General features: G+C 34.1%; 1 protein-coding gene across 1 annotated transcript in view; it reads right to left on the bottom strand.

The window, feature by feature from the left end:
• The window catches only part of TTC29 (tetratricopeptide repeat domain 29), a 267121-nt gene extending 248464 nt beyond the window's left edge, over window positions 1-18657 (bottom strand). Inside the window, exons 1-2 of the mRNA XM_061191617.1 lie at window positions 18566-18657; window positions 16545-16628 (exon numbers count right to left, since the gene is read on the bottom strand). Coding sequence (XP_061047600.1) covers window positions 16545-16628; window positions 18566-18657 — 176 coding nt within the window. The remainder of the gene's footprint in view (window positions 1-16544; window positions 16629-18565) is intronic.
• Between the last annotated feature and the right edge of the window lie 2222 nt (window positions 18658-20879).

The raw sequence follows: 20879 nt of genomic DNA, 5'->3' as shown, positions 1-20879 counted from the left end.
ATTTGTCTATTCATAATAATGAAATTCTCAATTTCTTAACATAGGTAGTACATTTGGGTTTCCTCTGTTTGCAGGATTCATCCTGAGATTTATGGGTTGGGAGAGCACAAGCTGGCTATTCCTTGCACTGATGCCAAATGAAAAGGACTCTGTATGGTACACCAGCTTCCCTGACAGGAGCTCAGGCCAACTGTTACTTTTTAAGGTTTTTTTGCATCACTGTTTATGAGGAATATTATTATTCTGTGGTTTTCTTTTTATGTAATGACTTTTTCTGGTATTGGTATCAGGATAATTCTGGTCTCATAGAATGAGTTGAGAAGTGTTTCTTCTATTTTATTGAAGAGTTTGTGCCAAATTGATGGTTTGGTTTTTTTTTCCAAATGTTAGGTAGAATTCACCAGTGAAGCAAAATGGGCCTGGAATTTTCTTTGTGGGAAGTTTTTAAACTATTAATTCAATGTGTTTAGTGAATCTACTGCGATATCTATTTCTACTTAAGTGAATTTTGGCAGTCTCTCAAGAAATTTAGCCATTTCTGTAAGTTGTTGAGTTTACCAGTATAAAGTTTACTTCCTAATTAGCATTTTAATATTTATGTAATCTGTAGTGATGTGTCCCCTCTTTCACTTCTGAAATTGGTAAATTGTGTCTTCTTTTTTTTTCTCTGATCATTATGACTAATGATTGATCAACTTTACTGATCTTTTCAAAGAAGCAGTTTTTAGTTTCATTGATTTTCTCTACTGTTTTCCTGTTTTCTGCCCCCATTTTACTACTCCTTTTTCTCTATTTTCAGTTTAATTTTTTTCTAGTTTTTTAAAATGAAAACTTAGGGCAATAACTTTAGACATTTCTATTTTTCATATATAAACATTTTAATGCTATAAACTTCCCTTTAAGCACTGCTTTAGCTTCATCCTACCAATTTTGATATGCCATATTTTTTTAATTCAGTTCAAAGGATTTTCTAATTTGCCTTGATTTCTTCTTTGATCTACGGTTTATTTAGAAATACATTGTCTAGTTTCCAAATTTGTGGGGATTTTTCAGAGATCTTCCTGCCATTATTTCTAATTTAATTCCATTTTTGTAAGAGAAAATAATTTTTAGGATTTAAATCCTTTTAAGTATATTGAAGTTTGTTTTATGGCTCAGAATATCATCTCCTTTGAAAAGTGTTCCATGTGCACTTGAAAATAATGTGTATTCTGCTGTTGTTTGGTGGAATGTATGTAAATGCCAATTATTTAAGCTAATCAATGGTATTGTTCAAGTCTTCAATATTCTAGTGTTTTTTTAATCAATTATTGAGAGAGTGGTGTTAGAATCTCCAACTATAATTGCGGACTTGTCTGTTTTTCCTTTTCCTTCTATCAGTTTTTGTTTTATTACTTTGAAGTTCTGTCATAGGAACACAAACATTTAGGATTATGTGTTCTTGATGAACCAACTTCTTGTATCATTATGAAATGTTACTTTTTATCCCTGGTAATATTCCAACTGCTTTCTGAAAATGTATTTCTGAAAATCTTGGAATCTCTCATTTTTCTTCCTTTCCTATCATGTTAAGAATTTACTATCTTTTGGACTTTTGAGTGGTCATTTCAAATATAGGAAGGAAATGTGTTTAGCCATCCATCTTGATCTTGAAATGGAAAAACCCCTAAACTAAACTTTTAAGACAATTGCCTCATTCAGCAATGTACTTCTGTGGCTACACTGGCTGTAGGATAAGGGATTGTTTCAGACAAGCTTAAGGGGATTTTATGGAAATATGAGTCAGGGTTATAGAATAACTGGGTCCTTACGAGGTGAACCCAGAGAGAGGTTCTAGATCCATAACAGTACTGGGAATTCACGAGGAGTCTAGAAATCTGATCTCTGATTTATGCCTGATTCATTTTCTTTCTAGCTTGTTCATTCCTTCCTCTCTATGAATCATTTTTTCTGTCTCATTGTTTCTGCTTCTTTATAACATTAGATTGCCTTGGTCAAAGTACTTAATCTCCCTATGCCTTGGTCTCTGGAAGTAATAACAAGGTTTATTTCTAGGTTTATTGCGAGGATCACTAAAAACACAGACCAGCACACAGTATTAATGTAATAGGTCTTACCCATTACTATTTGACCTAAAATAAAACCTGGCTAAGAGACGTAATATTTATGACAAGCTGTCTATACATTCATTTCATTGTTCATTAGGTGTGCAAAGTTTTATTATATTGCTCCATTTTTCTTATATAAGATCATGTGATAACTTCCTTTTGGAATTTAGTATCAGGAAAAAGCTTATCTCTCTTGAAGAACTGATATGCTTCCTTTCATCGGGTAATGAGGATTCTCTAGTCCATCACATCTCCCTTTTTGCCCAGTCTGCCCAGAAGTTCAGAGTGAAATTTAATGTTTCTTCAGTGGAACTATATTAACCCTGATGGGGAGTATATTTATATACTTTTCCTTTATTTGCCTTTCATTTTCTATATATAATCTGACAGCTATGTAATATAAAACATTAATTTTAAGTTTCTTCAATCCTCTCCAGAAAGAAAGTTAACAAGAAATAAAGCATTATTTTATGTAAGTCAGAAGAATCTTAAAGGAGAATGAAACACTGCTTTCAAAGAACTCTGAGTCTAGAGCAGAATCCTTTCCTTATGGCAATTCACAACAAGAAACACATTTTACATTGCAATTCAGTACATGTACATACATATTTCACATATGAAACAAAACTTAAAAACACTAATACTCAAAATGTTCTGATATCTTTGTAAATATTAACTCAATTAATCCTCATAACCATTCCATAAGCCAGGCCCTCTTATTGTTACCCCTATTTTTTTACATGAGAAAACTGAGGCACAGAAAGGTTAAGTAACTTGGCCAAAGTTGACCAGTTACCTTGTTAGTAAGTATAAAGCTGGGTTTGAGTCCAGGGAGTCTGGTTTTAGAACCCATGCTCTATTTCATTACATCTGGCAACCCGCTCTATGTAATGAACCCCTTTCTAATTCTATTTTACTATAGTCTTTCATATTTTAAATGCTTACCATGATACCCAAACTCATGGGTCATAATCACTACCCACTAATGGACCACAGTCTTAGATTTTTAAACATTAATCAGGAAGGAAAAAAAACAAAACACATGTACATGATTGTCAATGGCTATTAAGAGAGTGCAAGCAGGCACTCTGAACTCTTACCATGTGAGTGAGGATGGATCAAAGGAGGCCTCACAGGGCAAGAAACAGTTAAGCTGAGGCTGGTAGAGAAGTTTATCAAGTACACAAGGCATGGGAGAAGGAGAAGGGCATTTCAGGCAGAGCACACATATAAGGCTACAAAGGGGTAAAAGATCCCCATTCATCAATTGCCCCAACACCCGTGAGCCGAGCACTGTATGAGTACTGAGGATGCACATGTGAGCAAAGTAGCCATGGCTCCATACATACATACAAATACACACTATATATATTTATTTATAAACATATGTGTATTTATAAACACATGCCTCGCAGCTCAAAGTACAGAGTATTTAAAATGATCTCAGAGACTCATCCCAATACAAAATTTTGAAAATTTCCAAATAATCTAATTAAAAATAATAGAGGAAAAATATTTCCTGCAAATTTATATATTCAATTTAATAGACCAACATATGCATTGTGGGAGTCCCAGGAGGAGAACAGAGATACTTTTAAGAAAAATGGTGAAAACTTCCCAAGTTTGATAAATGTCATGAATATAAATATTTGAGAAATTCAACAAACTCTAAGTAGGAAAATTCAAAGAGATACACACTGAGACACATTATAATCAAACTCCCAAAGGCAAAGACAAAGAGTGAATCTTTAAAGCGGCAATTGAGAAGCAACTCATCACATACACAGCATCCTCAATAAGGTTTTAAGCAGATTTCTCACTAGAAACTTTGGAGGCCAGAAAGCAGGGTCTTTTTTTTTTTTTTTTTTGGGGGGGTACAGTTGTTTTACAATGTTGTGTTAGTTTCTACTGTACAGTGAAGTGAATTATATATTCAAAATGCTAAAAGAAAAAAACTGTCAACCAATAATCTTACATCTGGCAAAATTGTCCTTCTAAAGTGAGGAAGAAATTAAGAACATTCCCAGATAAACAAAAGCTGAGGAACTTTATTTCTACTGGACCTGCCCTGCAAGAAGTGCTAAAAGGAGTCCTGCAGGTTGAAAAAGAGTAACCTGAAGTCATATGAAGAAATAAAAGTCTCAGTAAAGGTAGACACATAGTCAATTATAGAAGCTAGTATTTTTGTAACAATAGTTGGTAACTTCACATTTTGTTTTCTACATAATTTAAGAGACTAATGCATGTATAAAAATAATTATTCTAAGAACTAGCAGTATTGTATATTTGATTTGTAACTCCACATGTTGTTTTCTACATAATTTAGGATATAGCATTAAAAAAACAATTATTAATGTATGTGTGGGAGCAGAGGGTATCTGTAAATCTCTATACCTTCCTGTCAGTTTTGCTGTGAACCTAAAACTCTAAAAAAATAAAGCCTTTTAATAACAAAATGATTAGTTTGTTTTTTGGATGCAAAATGTATAAAGATGTAGTTTTACAACATCAATAATCAAAAGAGGTAGGAATGGAGCTCTCAAGAAGCAAAGTTTTTGTATGTTAGTGAAGATAAACTGGTATAAATTCAAAACAGAGGTTATAATTTTAGGATATCAAATGTAAGCCCCATGGCAACCACAAATAAAATAGTTACAGAATATACACAAAAGGAAATGAGAAGGGAATTCAAAGGTTTCACTACAAAAAAAAATCAACATAAAAGAATACAGTAATGCAGGAAATGAGGAACAAAGAAGATATAAGGTACATAAAAAACAAATAGTAAGTGACAGAAGTCCCTCCTTGTTAGTAATTACTTTAAATGTAAGTGGATTAAACTGTCCAATCAAAGGACAGAGACTGGCAGAATGAATAAAAAAAGTGATCCAACTATGTGCTGTCTACAAGACACTCACTTTAGATCCAAAGACACAAATAGGTTAAAATGAAATGATGGGGAAAGATATTTCATGCCAATAGTAACAAAAAGAGAGTAGGGGTGGCTATACTAATGTCAGACAAAATAGACTTGAAATTAAAAAAGGGCTAAAAGAGACAAAGGAGGCTGTAATATATTAATAACAGATTCAATACAGGAAGAAGATACAACTGTCATAAACGTTGATGCACTTAATAAGAGACCATCAAAATAAATAAAGCAAAAATTGACAGAATTGAGGAGAGAAATAGACAGTTATACAATAATAGCTGGAGATTTCAATACCTGACTCTCAATAATGGATAGAACAACCAAACAGAAGATAAGTAAGAAAACAGAGGACTTGAACAATACAATAAACCAACTAGATGTAACAGATATACGCAGAACACTCTACCCAACAATGACAGAATACACAGTCTTCTCAAGGGCACACAGGACATTTTCCAGGATTGACCATATATTAGGCCAAAAATTAAGTCTTGATAGATATCACACAAAGTATCTTCTTTGGCCACAACTAGAGTAGTCATTAAGGGAGAGAAAACTGGAGAATTCACAAATTGTGGAAATTAAATAACACACTCTTAAACAACCAATGGATCAAAGAAGAAATCACAAGGGAAATTAGAAAATACTTAGAGATGAATGAAAATGAAAACACAACATGGCAAAACTTATGGAATGCAGTGAAAGCAGTGCTAAAGGGGAAATTTATAACTATAAATGCTTAAATTTATAAAAAAGAAAGATCTTTTAAAAAACATTTAAAAACAAAAAGATCTCAAATCAACATTCTAACCTTACAATTTAATGAATTAGGAAAAGAACAAACTAAACCCAAAGATTTCAGAAGAAAAAAAATAATAAAGATTAGGGCAGAGATAAATGAAATAGAGGATAGAAAAAGAACTCAATGAAAACAAAAGTTGGTTCTTTGAGAAGATCAACAAAATTGAGAAACCTTTAGCTAGATCAACTAAGAAAAAAACAGAGAAGACTCAAAGTACTACAATCAGAAATGAAAGTAGGCTTTGCTGTACAGCAGAAAGTAACACAACATTGTAAAGCAACTATACTCCAATAAAAAGAAAGAAATGAAAGTAGGGACATTACTACCAATTTTAGAGATAAAAAGGATTATTAGAGAGCAGTGTGAACAACTCTGTGTAAAAAATTGGATAACCTAAATGAAATGGACAAATTCCTAGAAACAAAACCTACCAAGACTGAATCATGAAGAAATAATAAGCCTGAACTGACCTATAACTTGTAAGGATAATGAGTCAGTAATCAAAAATCTCCCAACAAAGAAAAGCCCTGGATGATGGCCTCACTGATTCATTCTACCAAAAATGTAACGGACTACCACCAATTATTCTCAAACATTTCAAAAAACTGAATGGGAGAGAACACTTCCTATTTCGTTCTATTAGGCCAGCATTGCCCTGATACCAAAGCCAGAAAAAAAAATACCTCAAGAAAAGAGAACTACAGACAAAGATCTCTTATGAACATTAATTCAACAAAATACTAGTGAAGTGAATTCAGCAGCATATTAAAAGGATTATACGTCATGGCCAATTGGAATGCAAGGATGGTTCAACATACTAATACTTGTCAATGTAATACATCATATTAACAGAATGAAGAAAAAATTACCATATGATCATCTCAATGCAGAAAAATTATTTGACAAAATTAAATACCCTTTCATGATAAAATACTCAACAAATTAGGAATAGAAGGAAACTGCCTCAACATAACAAAAGCCATATATGAAAAACTCACAGTGAGCATCATACTCAATAGTGAAAGACTGAAAGCTTTCCTCTACGATTAGAAACAAGGCAAGAAGGCCCAGTTTCATCACTTCTATTCAACACAGTACTTAGAGCAATTAGGCAAGAAAAAGAAATAAAAGGCATTAAAACTGGAAAGGAAGAAGTAAAATTATCTTGTTTCTAGCTGTTGTGATTTTATATGTCGAAAACTTGAAAGATTCCACAAAAAGCTATTAGAACTAATAAACAAATTCAGCAAAGTAATAACAAATTCTGGATACAAGATCAACATTCAAAATTCAGTAGTATATGTATACACTAAGAATAAATAATCTGAAAAGGAAATTAAGAAAACAATTCCACTTACAATAACAAAAATAATAAAATAAAATACTCAGGAATTAACTTTACCAAGGAGGTAAAAGACCTGTGCAATGAAAACTATAAAACATTGCTGAAAGAAATTAAAGAAGACATAAATAAATAAAAAGACATCTTATGTTCTTGGATTAGAATATTTAATATTGTTATGATGTCAATACTACCTAAAGCAATTTACAGATTCAATGCAATCCCTATCAAAATACCAATGACAATTTTTTTAGAAGTAGAAAAATTCATTCTAAAATTCATATGTAATTTCAAGGGACCTGAATAACCAAAATAATCTTGAAAAAGAAAAAAGGTGGACTCACACTTCCTGATTTCAAAACTACTACACAGTTACAGTAATCAGTGTGGTACTGGCATAAAGACAAACATATAGACCAAAGGAATAGAATAGAGAGCTCAGAAATAAATCTTCACATATATGGTCAAACAATTTTTGACAAGGGTATTAAGACTATTCAAAGGGGAAAGGACAGTTTTTTTCAACAAATGATGATGGGAAAACTAGAAATTCACATGCAAAAGAATGAAGTTGGATGCTTACCTAACACTATAGACATAAATTAACTCAAAATGGATCAAAGACCTAAACACAGTAGCTAAAAAGTATAAAAATCTTGGATTTGGCAATGATTTCTTGGATATGAAAACAAAAGTACAGGCAACACAAGAAAAAACAGACAAATTAGACTTCATGAAATTAAAAAAATTTTGTCATCAAAGGATACTATCAACAGAGTGAAAGGAAATCAATGGACTAGGAGAAAATAATTGCAAATCACATATCTGATAAAGAATTAATATCCAGAATATAGAAGTATTCCTAAAACTTAATAATAAAAAACAAACAACTCAATTCAAAAACAGAAAGGACTTGAATAAACATTTCTCCAAAGAAGAGATCCAAAGGACCAATAAGCACATGAAAAGATGCTCAACATTACTAATCACTGGAGAAATGTAAATCAAGATCTCAGTGAGATACCCCTCACACTCATTATGATGGCTACCAGCATGAAAGCAGAAAACGATAAATGTTGGTGAAGATGTGATGCAACTGGAACCCGTGTGCATTGTTGGTGAGAATGAAAAATGGTACAGCCATTGTGGTGGCAGAACGGTGGTTCTCAAAAAATTTTAAATAAAGTTATCAAATTATTCAGTAATTCCACTCCTGGGTATATACTCAAATGAATTGAGAACAGGGTCTTAAAGAGATATTTATACACCCGTGTTCACAGGAAACATTATTCACAATAGGTAAAACACTGAAGCAGCCCAAGTGTCCATTGACAAATGAATGGATAAGCGAAATATAAACATACAATGGAATATTATTCAGCCTTAAAAAGGAAGGAAATTGTTACAAATGCTACAACATGGAAGAAACTTGAGGATACTGCAAGCCCTAGGAAAGCAAAAGAGTACTTGTGAGCCCATAATCTGATTTTACTTTAAGTACTGAGATGACACTGTTTACTATAATATCTCCATTTTCCAACATGGAAAACAGAATAGGGTATGGATATGAGTTAGGGGGATGATTTTTATAGAATTGCAGCAATATCAACATTTTGAGGATTATGTTTTAACCATAACAGAGAATGGGAAAGAGTCAAATTAGTTTCGGATATTCCCATGCAAGCTTTTCTTAATATGGACAGAACACAATATCAGAAACAAAGCTCAACATAGTAAAATCATCTTGCCCCATGAATTATGCATGATGTGGCTTGGTCATTGTTCACCCCACTTTTAATTCCAGCTGATTCAACCTCTGTAGTACCTGGGTGCTTATCCCTTTTTATCACTTTGTTCTTCATTACTAAATTTCCCAAATGATTTCTAAATAGAGTGCCATTATGCACTTCCAGGTTTATGAGCTATTGTAGGAAAAGTCACATTCTCTGGCTATATTCTACACATTTCTAAAGCAGTAGGTTTATACTTAAAGCAATCTTATGGTAGTAACAATAAGTTTAAGCAATTTATAAACATTTTAAAAAACTGTTTGCAATAGCTCAGTGGGCTCTGCAAATTATATTGTTTAGTACAGCATAAAAATTTTCTGAAAAGTTTACAATAAATTGAAATTAAAAAAAAATTCCCCTCATTAGTTAGCATTACTGTTTGAAATGTATCTCACTAAAAACTTTGTCTTCTAAACATGATGACTATGATACCTAGCACAAAGTAAATATTTAAACATATTTACTTTCTTTAAAACATATTTACTTATTTACTTTGTTTCTTTGTTTCTATTATTGTTTCTTTAAAACATATTTAAAGAAAAATGATAAATTAATATTACTACCTAAATCAAGACAAAGTTAATGCAAAATATTTAGGATATTTACATTATAACTTTTAAAAGCCAAAGAAAAATGATCAATGACAGTTAACGATAATAGCTGAAGTGAGAATTGTCTACATGTGTTTCATATAGAGAATCTCTTTTAACTTCCACAAGAATGTCCTATTATTATTATGGTCTCCAAATAGTTGTGGAAATCAAAGATTAGCAAAGTCAGGTAATCTGCAAAAAATTACAGAAGTATTAAGTAGCAAAGCCAAATTTCCAGCTGAGGAAGAAATCATCTCCCCTAACAGCCAGAGCTGCAATGTCATGATTCCTATGCTTTTCCCTTACAAAGATTTCTTTAGGTCTATTTAGAGCTGATAAGTTTAAACACCATATGTGAAAATAATATTTTAAAGAAAACTTTTTTTTTAACATCTTTATTGGAGTATAATTGCTTTACAATGTTGTGTTAGTTTCTGCTGTATAACAAAGTGAATCAGCTATATGTTTACATATATCCCCATATCCCCTCCCTCTTGCATCTCCCTCCCACCCTCCCTATCCTACCCCTCTAGGTGGTCACAAAGCACTGAGCTGATCTCCCTGTGCTATGCAGCTGTTAAAGCAAACTTTTAAAGAACATAAAGACATAAATGCCTAAGAAATTGGGATTTCTGTGTTCCGTTGACATTTGAAATCTTTCCTCCTTTCGTATTTATTTAGACTTGGCTTTGGTGTAAATTTGAGATCTTTTTTGCACTTATTAAACAATTTTTAAAAGTGCCTTTCAACTGCATTTTTTTAAATTCCCAAATTGTAAACTTATTGATATCAATATTCTTTTTAAAAAATTTATTGTCAAAAATATTTTTCTTTCCTAGTTTCACATCTTAGAGAGCTGCTGTGGAAGACAGTATCAGAATGTAAATAAGTAAGTAAATAATACAAATAAAAAGGAGTGGCGGGCTTCCCTGGTGGCGCAGTGGTTGAGAATCTGCCTGCCAATGCAGGGGACACGGGTTCGAGCCCTGGTCTGGGAAGATCCCACATGCCGCGGAGCAACTGGGCCCGTGAGCCACAATTACTGAGCCTGTGCGTCTGGAGCCTGTGCTCCGCAATAACAGAGGCCGCGAGAGTGAGAGGCCCGCGCACTGCGATAAAGAGTGGCCCCCGCTTGCCACAACTAGAGAAAGCCCTCGCGCAGAAACGAAGACCCAACACAGCCATTAAAAAAAAAAAAAAAAAAAAAAAGGAGTGGCGTCTCTCCTGTGTTCCCATGTGTATTCTCTGCTGTTGCTTTTTTTTATACATTCAGGAGAAAGTAAAGAATAATTGTCTCTCCACTTCAGAACACCAAAATCCTGTCTCTTTTTCTTGAATAAGGAAGAAGATCTTACAACCCAATTTGCTACCTAGAAGGAAAAAGGGTCATCTTCCTTTCCTTCTCTCTGCTGCCTATTCCTGTTAGTCAAGTAACCATTTATTCGGCAATTGGCATCTTCAGAAAGTTTAACTGTCAAACCTCTGCATGGAATTTAATTTATTACTTTAAAAGAGACACAAAATGTTTTGAAGAGAAAACAAGATGATATCACAAAATTATTCAAAAGTAAACAAGATGAATGAAGCAGAGGAAGAGCTCACCTAAAGGGGCCTAAATTCCCATAATGTTATCATGAAATAGTATATCCTGAATAAACATCTTCACCTTGTTACAGATACTTTGAGTGCCTGACCATGGTGCAAATCCAAATGCTAAATTTGCTCATAACAAGTATATCTGTAGTTTGTAAAAGCACCTTTGGAAGACAGTTTTGGAATATTTTCAAGATGAAAACCTAAGATGGGCAAAATGCTAATTTACTTTAACTGAGTAAGTATAATACAGTTCAAAGGCAGGAGAGAAAGGCTGTGCTGCCCAAGTGACACTCAGTAAACACCAACTGGTGACGCTGAAAGATATTCTGAAAGAAAGCAATATCTTAGAGATGTACACAATTTTGAACTAAATCTATTCTTCTGTATAATAGAACTCGATATCTGAAGCAGAAAATAATATTGAGCAGATTAACATTCTCTGTCCCTTGATAATTTTGCTTATTTGTATCCTCATATACACAGCTAAAGCTGTAAAAACTGCCCCCCAGAAAATTTTATTTGAATCTATAAATGACACTTTTATTACTTAGCTACTCAAAGCAATTATGATATGATAATAAGTGATACTTTAAGTATCACTTAAATAATGCATTCTGATAATATAATACAGAATAAAAAAGCACAAAGTACAGAACTACAACATGCCCTTCTTTAGTTGTTAAAGACCAGTTAAATACTATCAATGGACTATTCAACAGCTTATCTAAGAAAGTCAAATTACCAGTGTCAGGGCTTCCCTGGTGGCGCCGTGGTTAAGAATCCGCCTGTCAATGCAGGGGACACGGGTTCGAGCCCTGGTCTGGGAAGATCCCACATGCCGCGGAGCAACTAAGCCCGTGAGCCGCAACTACTGAGCCTGCGTGTCTGGAGCCTGTGCTCCGCAACGGGAGAGGCCGGGACAGTGAGAGGCCCGCGCACCACGATGAAGAGTGGCCCCCGTTCACCACAACTGGAGAAAGCCCTAGCACAGAAACGAGGACCCAATACAGCCAAAAATAAATAAATAAATAAATTTATTAAAAAAAAAAAATTACCAGTGTCAAATATGTTGTACTTTAGTACAATACGTTTGAAAAAAATATACCTATTAGGCACAGCAATAATCTGGTCACTTAAAAAGTAATAAAGCATAGTAGAATTCCTTCTGTAAATGTGGATGATAAAAAACTCAGAAGCCCTTTGCCTTTGAACCGTTTTACCCCATTCCAAAGTAAAATGATCCCCCATCAATTGGGTTTGACCATTCCAGTAACAACTACTTTAGCTTGTCTTGCTCAATTACTCAAAGTTTATACTCTTACTTGTAAACATATAACACTTTTGAGGAATTAAACTTCCTCAACACAACAGTTAAACTAGCTACCTACAACACTGAACTAAAAAATGTTGTAATCAAAAAATATTCACAGCAGGATACCTATTCCATGGTGTTGGTAATCCGACATTTATTCTTCACTAATTTATTCATTTAACAGCAAGTTATTGAGCTCCACCCGAGTGCCAGGCCCTGTTTAAGCCCTGGGGACACAGTGGCATACACACAGACAACGTTCCTGTCCTGTGGAGCATACATTCCACTAGGGATGACACAGTTGACATACAAACTCACAACAGAAGATGAGGACCAGATGACTGCAGAAATACACCCAGGTGATTTGACAGGGAATAAGTGTGTGTGGGGTGAGGGCTCCTTGATTATGGGGTCAGGGAATAGCAGACTGAGGTCACATTCAAGGTGACACCTGCATGACAAGAAGTGTCAGCAGTAAGGCCACACTGAAAGGAGTGAGTGGTAGGGAGAATGGGGGATAAGGCCAGAGAGGTCAGCAAAGCCCAAATCACACACAGCTTTAGGCCATGATGAAGAGTTTAGAGTTTATCATAAGACCAATGCGAAGCTCTTGGAGGGTTTTAAACAGGTGAGTGTCCCCATGATCTAATTTTTAAAAGGTCATTCTGGTGGCTGAATTTTGGTGGAATTCAAGGGGATATTAGAAGAGCAAGTAGGAGACTCTTCTAGTGATCTTGGCAAGAGATGCTGGTGACTATGCAATGAAGAGAATAGATGAACCCAGGATAAGTTTTGGAGTTATATCTGATAGTACATACTGATGGATTAGATGGGGGAGTGGTGGTGAAGGCAAGGTGAAACTCAAGGCTGCCTTGGTACCATTTACTGAACTGAGGGAAGACTGGGGGAGGGATATTAGGAGGGGGGAGTGTGAGGGGCAGCAGAGGTAAAGCAAGAGTCCCCTAACAAGGGGCCATGTTAGCCTTGGAATGCGTATTAAAAATCCAAGTAAATATGTCAAGGAGGCAGTTGGATATAAAAATTTGAAGCTTAATGGAGAGGTCAGGGCTGGATTTATAAATGTGATAGCCATCAGGTATTGCTTGTATTTAAAGCTATAGGACTAGATCCAGGTAGAGAGTGTAGCTGGAGTAGAGGGTCAAAGACCCACCCCTAGAACAATCCACCACTGAGAGTTTGAAAACAGAAAAGCAGCCAGCAAAGGAGACTGAAGGCAGCATAGTTGAAGAGTTTGGAGGAAAACCATAGAACATGGCATCCTGGAAGCCACAAGCACAGAATGTTCAAGGAGAGAGTATTCATCTCTATCAAATAATGTGAAGACATCAAGCAAGATGAGAACAGAAACATGACCATTAGATGTGATAAAAATGGAGGACACCAGTCACAGTAAACAGATTTCAGTGAGTTCTGGGTCTGGAAACCTATTTAGAGTCAATTGAGGTAAGAATGGGATGTGGAAAGATGCAGACAATGCTTCTGGTTACTGCGAAGGGTACAGAAAAATGGGGTAGAAACTGGAGGAGGATAAGAAGTCAAGGGAGATACTAGAGTAGAAACGAATGCTAGTGAGATTGCTCCAATGGAAAAGGAGAAACTGATGATGTAGCAAGAAAACACATTTAACTAGTGGAGAAAGTCTTGGAACAAGTAAGAGGGGATGGTATCCAGAGCACAAGTAGAGACATCATCCTTAGACAAGAACAGGAACTCTCCACCCATCGCAATAGGAGGGACACAGAGTGTGAGTTTACGTATTAGTAGGTTGGTATGTTTTGGAGTAGATGATGAAGTGTTATTCTGGGATTAGGCAAAGAACACATCCATATTACAGGATATCAAAGCTAGTGTACATGAATTATGTAAGTATATATTTCTGTTATCATCTTAGGGAAGAATAAGGCAGTTTAGAGAGGAATTTGAGGATATATCTTAGATATTGCTTTTGCCTGATTGGAAATTTGATCCACCAATTTCTCCCCTTTATATTCTTGTATACTGAGGATCTGTGACACACCAGTTTGATCATTTTGGAATGCTAACAGATAGGGAGTCAAACTCAAAATCTGTCTTCTTTGGCAAGTTTTATCCAACATCTTAGTTTTCTCTGATTTTTTCCAGACCTCTAGGCTGCACCTCACAGTATAAATATGCAACTCATTCATTGCATATTTATTTCCTGCTTGTATTATTTCAAATAGAGACAAGGATAAGACCAAGTACTTTATACTAAAATAACATTGTTTTCCCCTCTGTGAAAAACCTAGTGTTAGATATAAAGTAGGCACTTAATAAATGCTTGCTGACCAATTTATCTTTTTAGAGTTCAATGGCTGATAAAATGTTTTACACAGAAATTCTTTGGAATATGCATAATTCCTCATGGCACCTGCTGGGTGTTGCTGAGAGATGCTGAAATCAATTTTCTCCTTTACATGCTATTCAATCAGGAGCATAATAGTGAGCCAAGTACAAGTTACCTTCCTACCAAGGTTTGTACCCACTATCTTTGAGCTTTGATATAAAAAAAGTATTCAAGTGTAGGAAGCTTTAAGGAGAATTCAACAGTAAGGGGTGAGAATTACCCAGGGTTACTTGTGTTCTGTAGCATAATATGGTTTTGAAATCAATTTGGTAATATCCTTAGTGAAAAAAAATAATATTTGTAACAGAACACTCATTAACATAGCCTATTTTGCATTGTCTTATAATAATGTTTTCTTCAGTGCAGACTGAAAGCAGATTTTAAATATATAGATGTCTAATTTGTTAAAATATGTGAAGCATATGTTTAATTCCAAATTTAATTCCTAATTCTTAAGCCAATTATAACTATTTAGATATCACTATATTTAAATCAGAAAGCAAATATCACTCATATATATTTTTCTTTTAAGAAGGAATTGTATCATCAGATAACATTGACCTTTAATTTTGTCCAACAGGCTACCATGGAAAGCTAATGAATTAGCAATTGGAATAGCAGTTAAAAGCCAAAGATCCCAGATATTACACTTGGCAGTCAACAGAACTCCAAGGAAGACAGCGATTATAGCTACTATAAATTTTGTCACTCTATAAAATAAAGTAGCTACTGATAGAATGAACTATTCCATTTTTCCATGCTATATGCATACTGACAATTATCTAATGAAATATATCAAGAGACTTAGAATTTTAGACTATGTGAAAACCTATACCAAAACCATCAATAGGAATACCCTGTCAGTGGAATCCCATAGCACTAGGCAACATGAGCAGAGACAATCTTTTAAAAGCATTTATTGTATAAAATATTTTTGAATAGTTGAATAGTTGAATCATTTAATGAATTCCATAAGATGCATGTGCATATATAAGATTTCTATTTGTCAATAATTACATATAAAAATCTGATAACAGAGTCACCAAGTCTATAGATAAGAAATATTAAACCTGTTTAGCTATTATTCTAGGTTTCTATTTATTTCTCACTAACCTACATGGATTTTTATACTGTTTTTACTCAGATCATAAATTAGGTTCTGACTAGCCGTAAAATGGCAAAGTTTACTCTGTTCATTAAAAAAATAAATCCAGACAATTTAGAATTATTTTTAAATTAACCAATAAACTATGATCCATTAATTCTTTTCGTGGGTTCTTGATGGGAGAGAGAATATACATTAGTAAGGGATTATTTTTTAAATCACCAGGAAAAAAAGATATACGAATCCTTCTCTTAAAGTGTTTTTTTCTCCCCCATGGAGGCAATATACCTTAAAATGGAAGTTAGTAAGCAATTAATGACACAGACTTAACTAAAATATTGCAAATACGACAGTATAATATCTTGGTAAATATGAGAATTTTGAAACTCATAAAATTAAAGACAGATATGTGTAAGATCAATAGACATGATTTATCACTATTTAATATGAGCTTTAATTTTTAAATGCTATGTTCCAATGAAAAAGTGGACTGCACAGGAAAATTGAAATTTCAATAAAGAATCAAGACAAAATAAACAAACTTTATATTAAAGTACCTTTAAGGGGTATATACTTACGCAGCAACCTCTTCTTTTGACAATCCTTTGAAATTCACCTCCAGATAATGATCTATGTCGTCTTTTTCTTTGATCAACTGAGACCTAAATGAAATGGAAAGAAATAATAAAGCACTGCCTTAAATCGAGTTGAAAAGCTACCAAACATATAAAATGCCACCAGAAGAACAGAAATATTTTGGGGATAATATCATAGATAATAAATGTTCTGCAAGAGCTATAGAGTTAGGTTGTTCATTGATAATTTCAAAATTTTAATTTTCTTGAATGCGAAGAATACTAACCTCAGTGTGTAAACAAATAAAACACCAACACATTAAAATACTCTGCATTCTTAAGTAAATGGGGTTTTCTCCTCAAAGCATTATAAGATCTTCCACTTTACTCACGTTCTCTCACGATATAACTTTCCAGCTACAGAAGTCAGATTCTGTTTGGCACAGGATCTTGAACTAAGAATACTTGATACAAATGTGTTAAAATTATTGGTTGCAAACATTACAGAATTTTGCTCTGACATGCTGTTTGAGGGGTTTTTAAAATCACACATAAAACTCAAATTATTATTAAAAGTTCAAGGTGAAAGAGATTTTAAGAAGACTTTAATGAGAAATATATTACACATGTAGTGTGTTCAATCTTCATACACCTGGCACCTTTAAAAATAAGCAGACTATGAACATCTTATGACAATAGGAGTATGGGATACACAGATACCTTTTTATTCAGAAGCTAATGGAGAATGTTGATACAAAGCTTTGCCTTAAATGGTTATGATAAAAATGTTTTTCTTCAATAAAATGAATATAAAAATTTTTTTCTTTAAAATCTCTCTTATTCTAGGGATGTGAGACTGGGCTATGTTTTTGCTCGTGTTGAAAAGAAAATGTAATCTCAATTATTACAAAAGACAGGAAGAAGAAGCTAGCTATTTCAGATTTTGTAAATATTTCACATTATTCAAAAGGAAAATGGAAAATAAGAATGTATATACTGGAATTATGCATCTATTGAAAATTTTCTGTTTTTCACATTATTTGAAAATAAAATTACAATTTTATACACTTCTATTTTACAATTTCTACAGTTTTCAATTCTATTACCAAAGAACTTTGATGGTAGTTTAGCTGAATGTATTTATTTTGGTCCAGGGGCTTTGGTTTTTGCCAGAAATACCAAAAATGAGGTATGAACAAAGTAGTCTCATAATACTTTGATCATTATGCCTTGTAGGAATTGAAAGGTAAGCATAAAAAAAATCAAACCTATATATAGGTTTTAATTTTCTTGAATGGAAAGAGGCAGGGAACACACATTAAAATACTCTGCATTCTTAAGTAAATGGGTTTTTCTCCACATCCACCTATCCTATATATAGGTTTATACTGATAAATAATATGTGCATTACTAAAAATCAATAAAACTATAAGTGGAAATTTCTAAATAACACAATCTTAGTTAATATTCATAATTATGATAAAATACATCAAGTTCCTGCCCTGCAGTTTTTCGGCTGCAGTTGAAAACTCCAGGCTCAGCAGACATTCACAGGCAGTGGTGGTTCGATGATGCATTTTCAAGCCCCAGGATCATTTCAGGAGCTAAATCGTGCCTGCCAGTTTCCCCGGTAGTAAGACTGTGTCGTCCTTCCTCCAAAACAGAAATCAGTGCTTGGGACCTTGTGGTTTAGATGCCATACATCTTTCATGTCTAAAGCTTCTGCTTTCAATTCTCTACACGTATTTTAAAAAGGAAATGTATTTCCAAAGCTTTACAGGAAGCACAATATAATGGTAATAGAAAATAAAATGATCAAATGAGTGCTAGCCTGCTAAATAAATACATTCTTAATCTTTGAATGAGGTTCATCAATCTTTCTGAAACAGCAAATTTGAATATTCTGAATATAACAATATACTTTTGTTTTTAAACAATTTTGTTTTCTGAGATATGCTATTTACATTTTTTACTGCAAGAAATTCGTTCCGTAGGAAAAAAAAATGAAAGCCAGGGTCACGTACCTTGGAATTGTTCTCGGGGAACATGGCAGCTTCTGTCTGGCTAAGGCCGTAAGCTTTGGGCGTGTCATGGGCAGTGGGGGCAGGGTGGTCATTTTGGACTACCAAAAAAAAAAACCAGAAATGGTATTTTAAAGAATAAATCATTCAAAGAATCTTTTAAGACATTATTAGAGATGCACAGTCAGTTGTCTGAGCTGAGAATGCCTCTGTGTGTAGATCTATAGCTCTGTTATTCAGGCATGAAGCTCAGAGAGTGAATTCTGCAGGTTGCTTCTCTCATTATTTTCTTCTACTATCTGCCTTTTGCCCAATTTATTACTTGTCTGCATCTCCATCACAAAGTGGAAAAGGAGAAAATCTGATAAATGCATTGAAGATTCAGACAATTAGGAGCTTTGTTATGGGTTTTGTTAGTGAAGCTGGTTGCAATTAAAAAGTGAAGATTTTTAGGACAGCTATAGATTCCAAATGCTCGTGCTTTTCTCTCCTGTTACAATCAATAATTAAAATTTTTTCATACTTTGCTGTTTTCTAAAAACTTTCTCACTCACAAATAAAGCCTTTCCCTTAGAAGTGATAAATGCTAAGGACAATTCTCAACAAGGAGACAGCTTCCCTGAGAGAGCACATAGCTACAACAGTGTACAAATCACTTCAAAATGTAGTGGTTTAATCACACCAAAAAGAATAAAATACCTAGGAATAAACCTACCTAAGGAGGCAAAAGACCTGTACTCTGAAACCTATAAGATGCTGATGAAAGAAGTTGAAGACAATACAAACAGACGGAAAGATACACCATGTTCTTGCATTGGAAGAATAAATATTGTTAAAATGACCATACTACCTATGGCAATCTACAGATTCGATGAAATCCCTATCAAATTACCAATGGCATTTTTCACAAAACTGGAACAAAAAATTTGAGAATTTGTATGGAAATACAAAAGACCCCAAATAGCCAAAACAATCTTGAGAAAGAAGAATGGAGCTGGAGGAATCACACTCCCTGACTTCACACTATACTACAAAGCTACAGTAATCAAAATAGTATGGTACCAGCACAAAAACAGACACAAAGATCAATGGAACAGGATAGAAAGCCCAGAAATAAATCCACACTCTTATGGTCAAAAAATCTATGATGAAGGAGGCGAGAATATACAATGGAACAAAGACAATCTCTTCAATAAGTGGTGCTGGGAAAACTGGACAGTTACATGTAAAAGAATGAAATTAGAACATTCTCTAACACCATATACAAAATTAAACTCAAAATGGATTAAAGACCTAAATGTAAGACTGGATATAAAGTTCCTAGAGGAAAACATACGCAGAACATTCTTTGACATAAATTGCAGCAATATTTTTTTGGATCTGTCTCCCAGAGTAATGGAAACAAAAGCAAAGATAAACAAATGGCACCTAATTAAACTTAAAAGACTTTGCACAGCAAAGGAAACCATAAACAAAATGAAAAGACAACCTATGAAATGAGAGAAAATATTTGCAAACAACGTGACCGACAAGGGATTAATTTCCAAAATGTACAAATAGCTTATACAGCTCAATATCAAAAAAGCAAACAACCCAATCAAAAAATGGGCAGAGACCTAAATAGACATTTCTCCAAAGAAGACATACAGATGGCCAACAGGCACATGAAAAGATGCTCAACATCACTAATTATTAGAGAAATACAAATCAAAACTACAATGAGGTATCACCTCACACGAGTCAGAATGGCCATCATCAAAAAGCCTGCAAGTAATAAATGCTGGAGAGAGTGTTAAGAAAAAGGAAATCTCCTACACTGTGGGTAGGAATGTAAATTGGTGCAGCCACTATGGAAAACAGTATGGAGTTTCCTTAAAAAAAACTAAAAATAGAGTTACCATATGATCCAGCAATCCCATTCCTGGGCACATATCTGGAAAAGATGAAAACTCTAAATCAAAAAGATACATGCACCCCCATGTTCACAGCAGCACTGTTTACAATAGCCAAGACATGGGAGCAACCTAAATGCCCATCGACCAATGAATGGATAAAGAAGATATGATACACACACACACACACACACACACACACACACACACACACACACACACAATGGAAATATTACTCAGCCATAGAAAGAATGAAATAATGCCATTTGCAGCAACACGGATGGACCTATAGATTATCATACTAAGTGAAGTAAGTCAGACAGAGAAAGACAAATATCATATGATATTACTTGTGGAATCTTAAAAAAAAATGATACAAATGACCTTATTTACAAAATGGAAATAGACTCACAGATGCAGTAATA

Source organism: Eubalaena glacialis, chromosome 5 (assembly GCF_028564815.1).
Source record: "Eubalaena glacialis isolate mEubGla1 chromosome 5, mEubGla1.1.hap2.+ XY, whole genome shotgun sequence".
Taxonomy (NCBI): Eukaryota; Metazoa; Chordata; class Mammalia; order Artiodactyla; family Balaenidae; genus Eubalaena; species Eubalaena glacialis.
The sequence above is the reverse complement of the archived record's forward strand: the minus strand, read 5'-3'. Positions and strand labels throughout refer to the sequence as shown.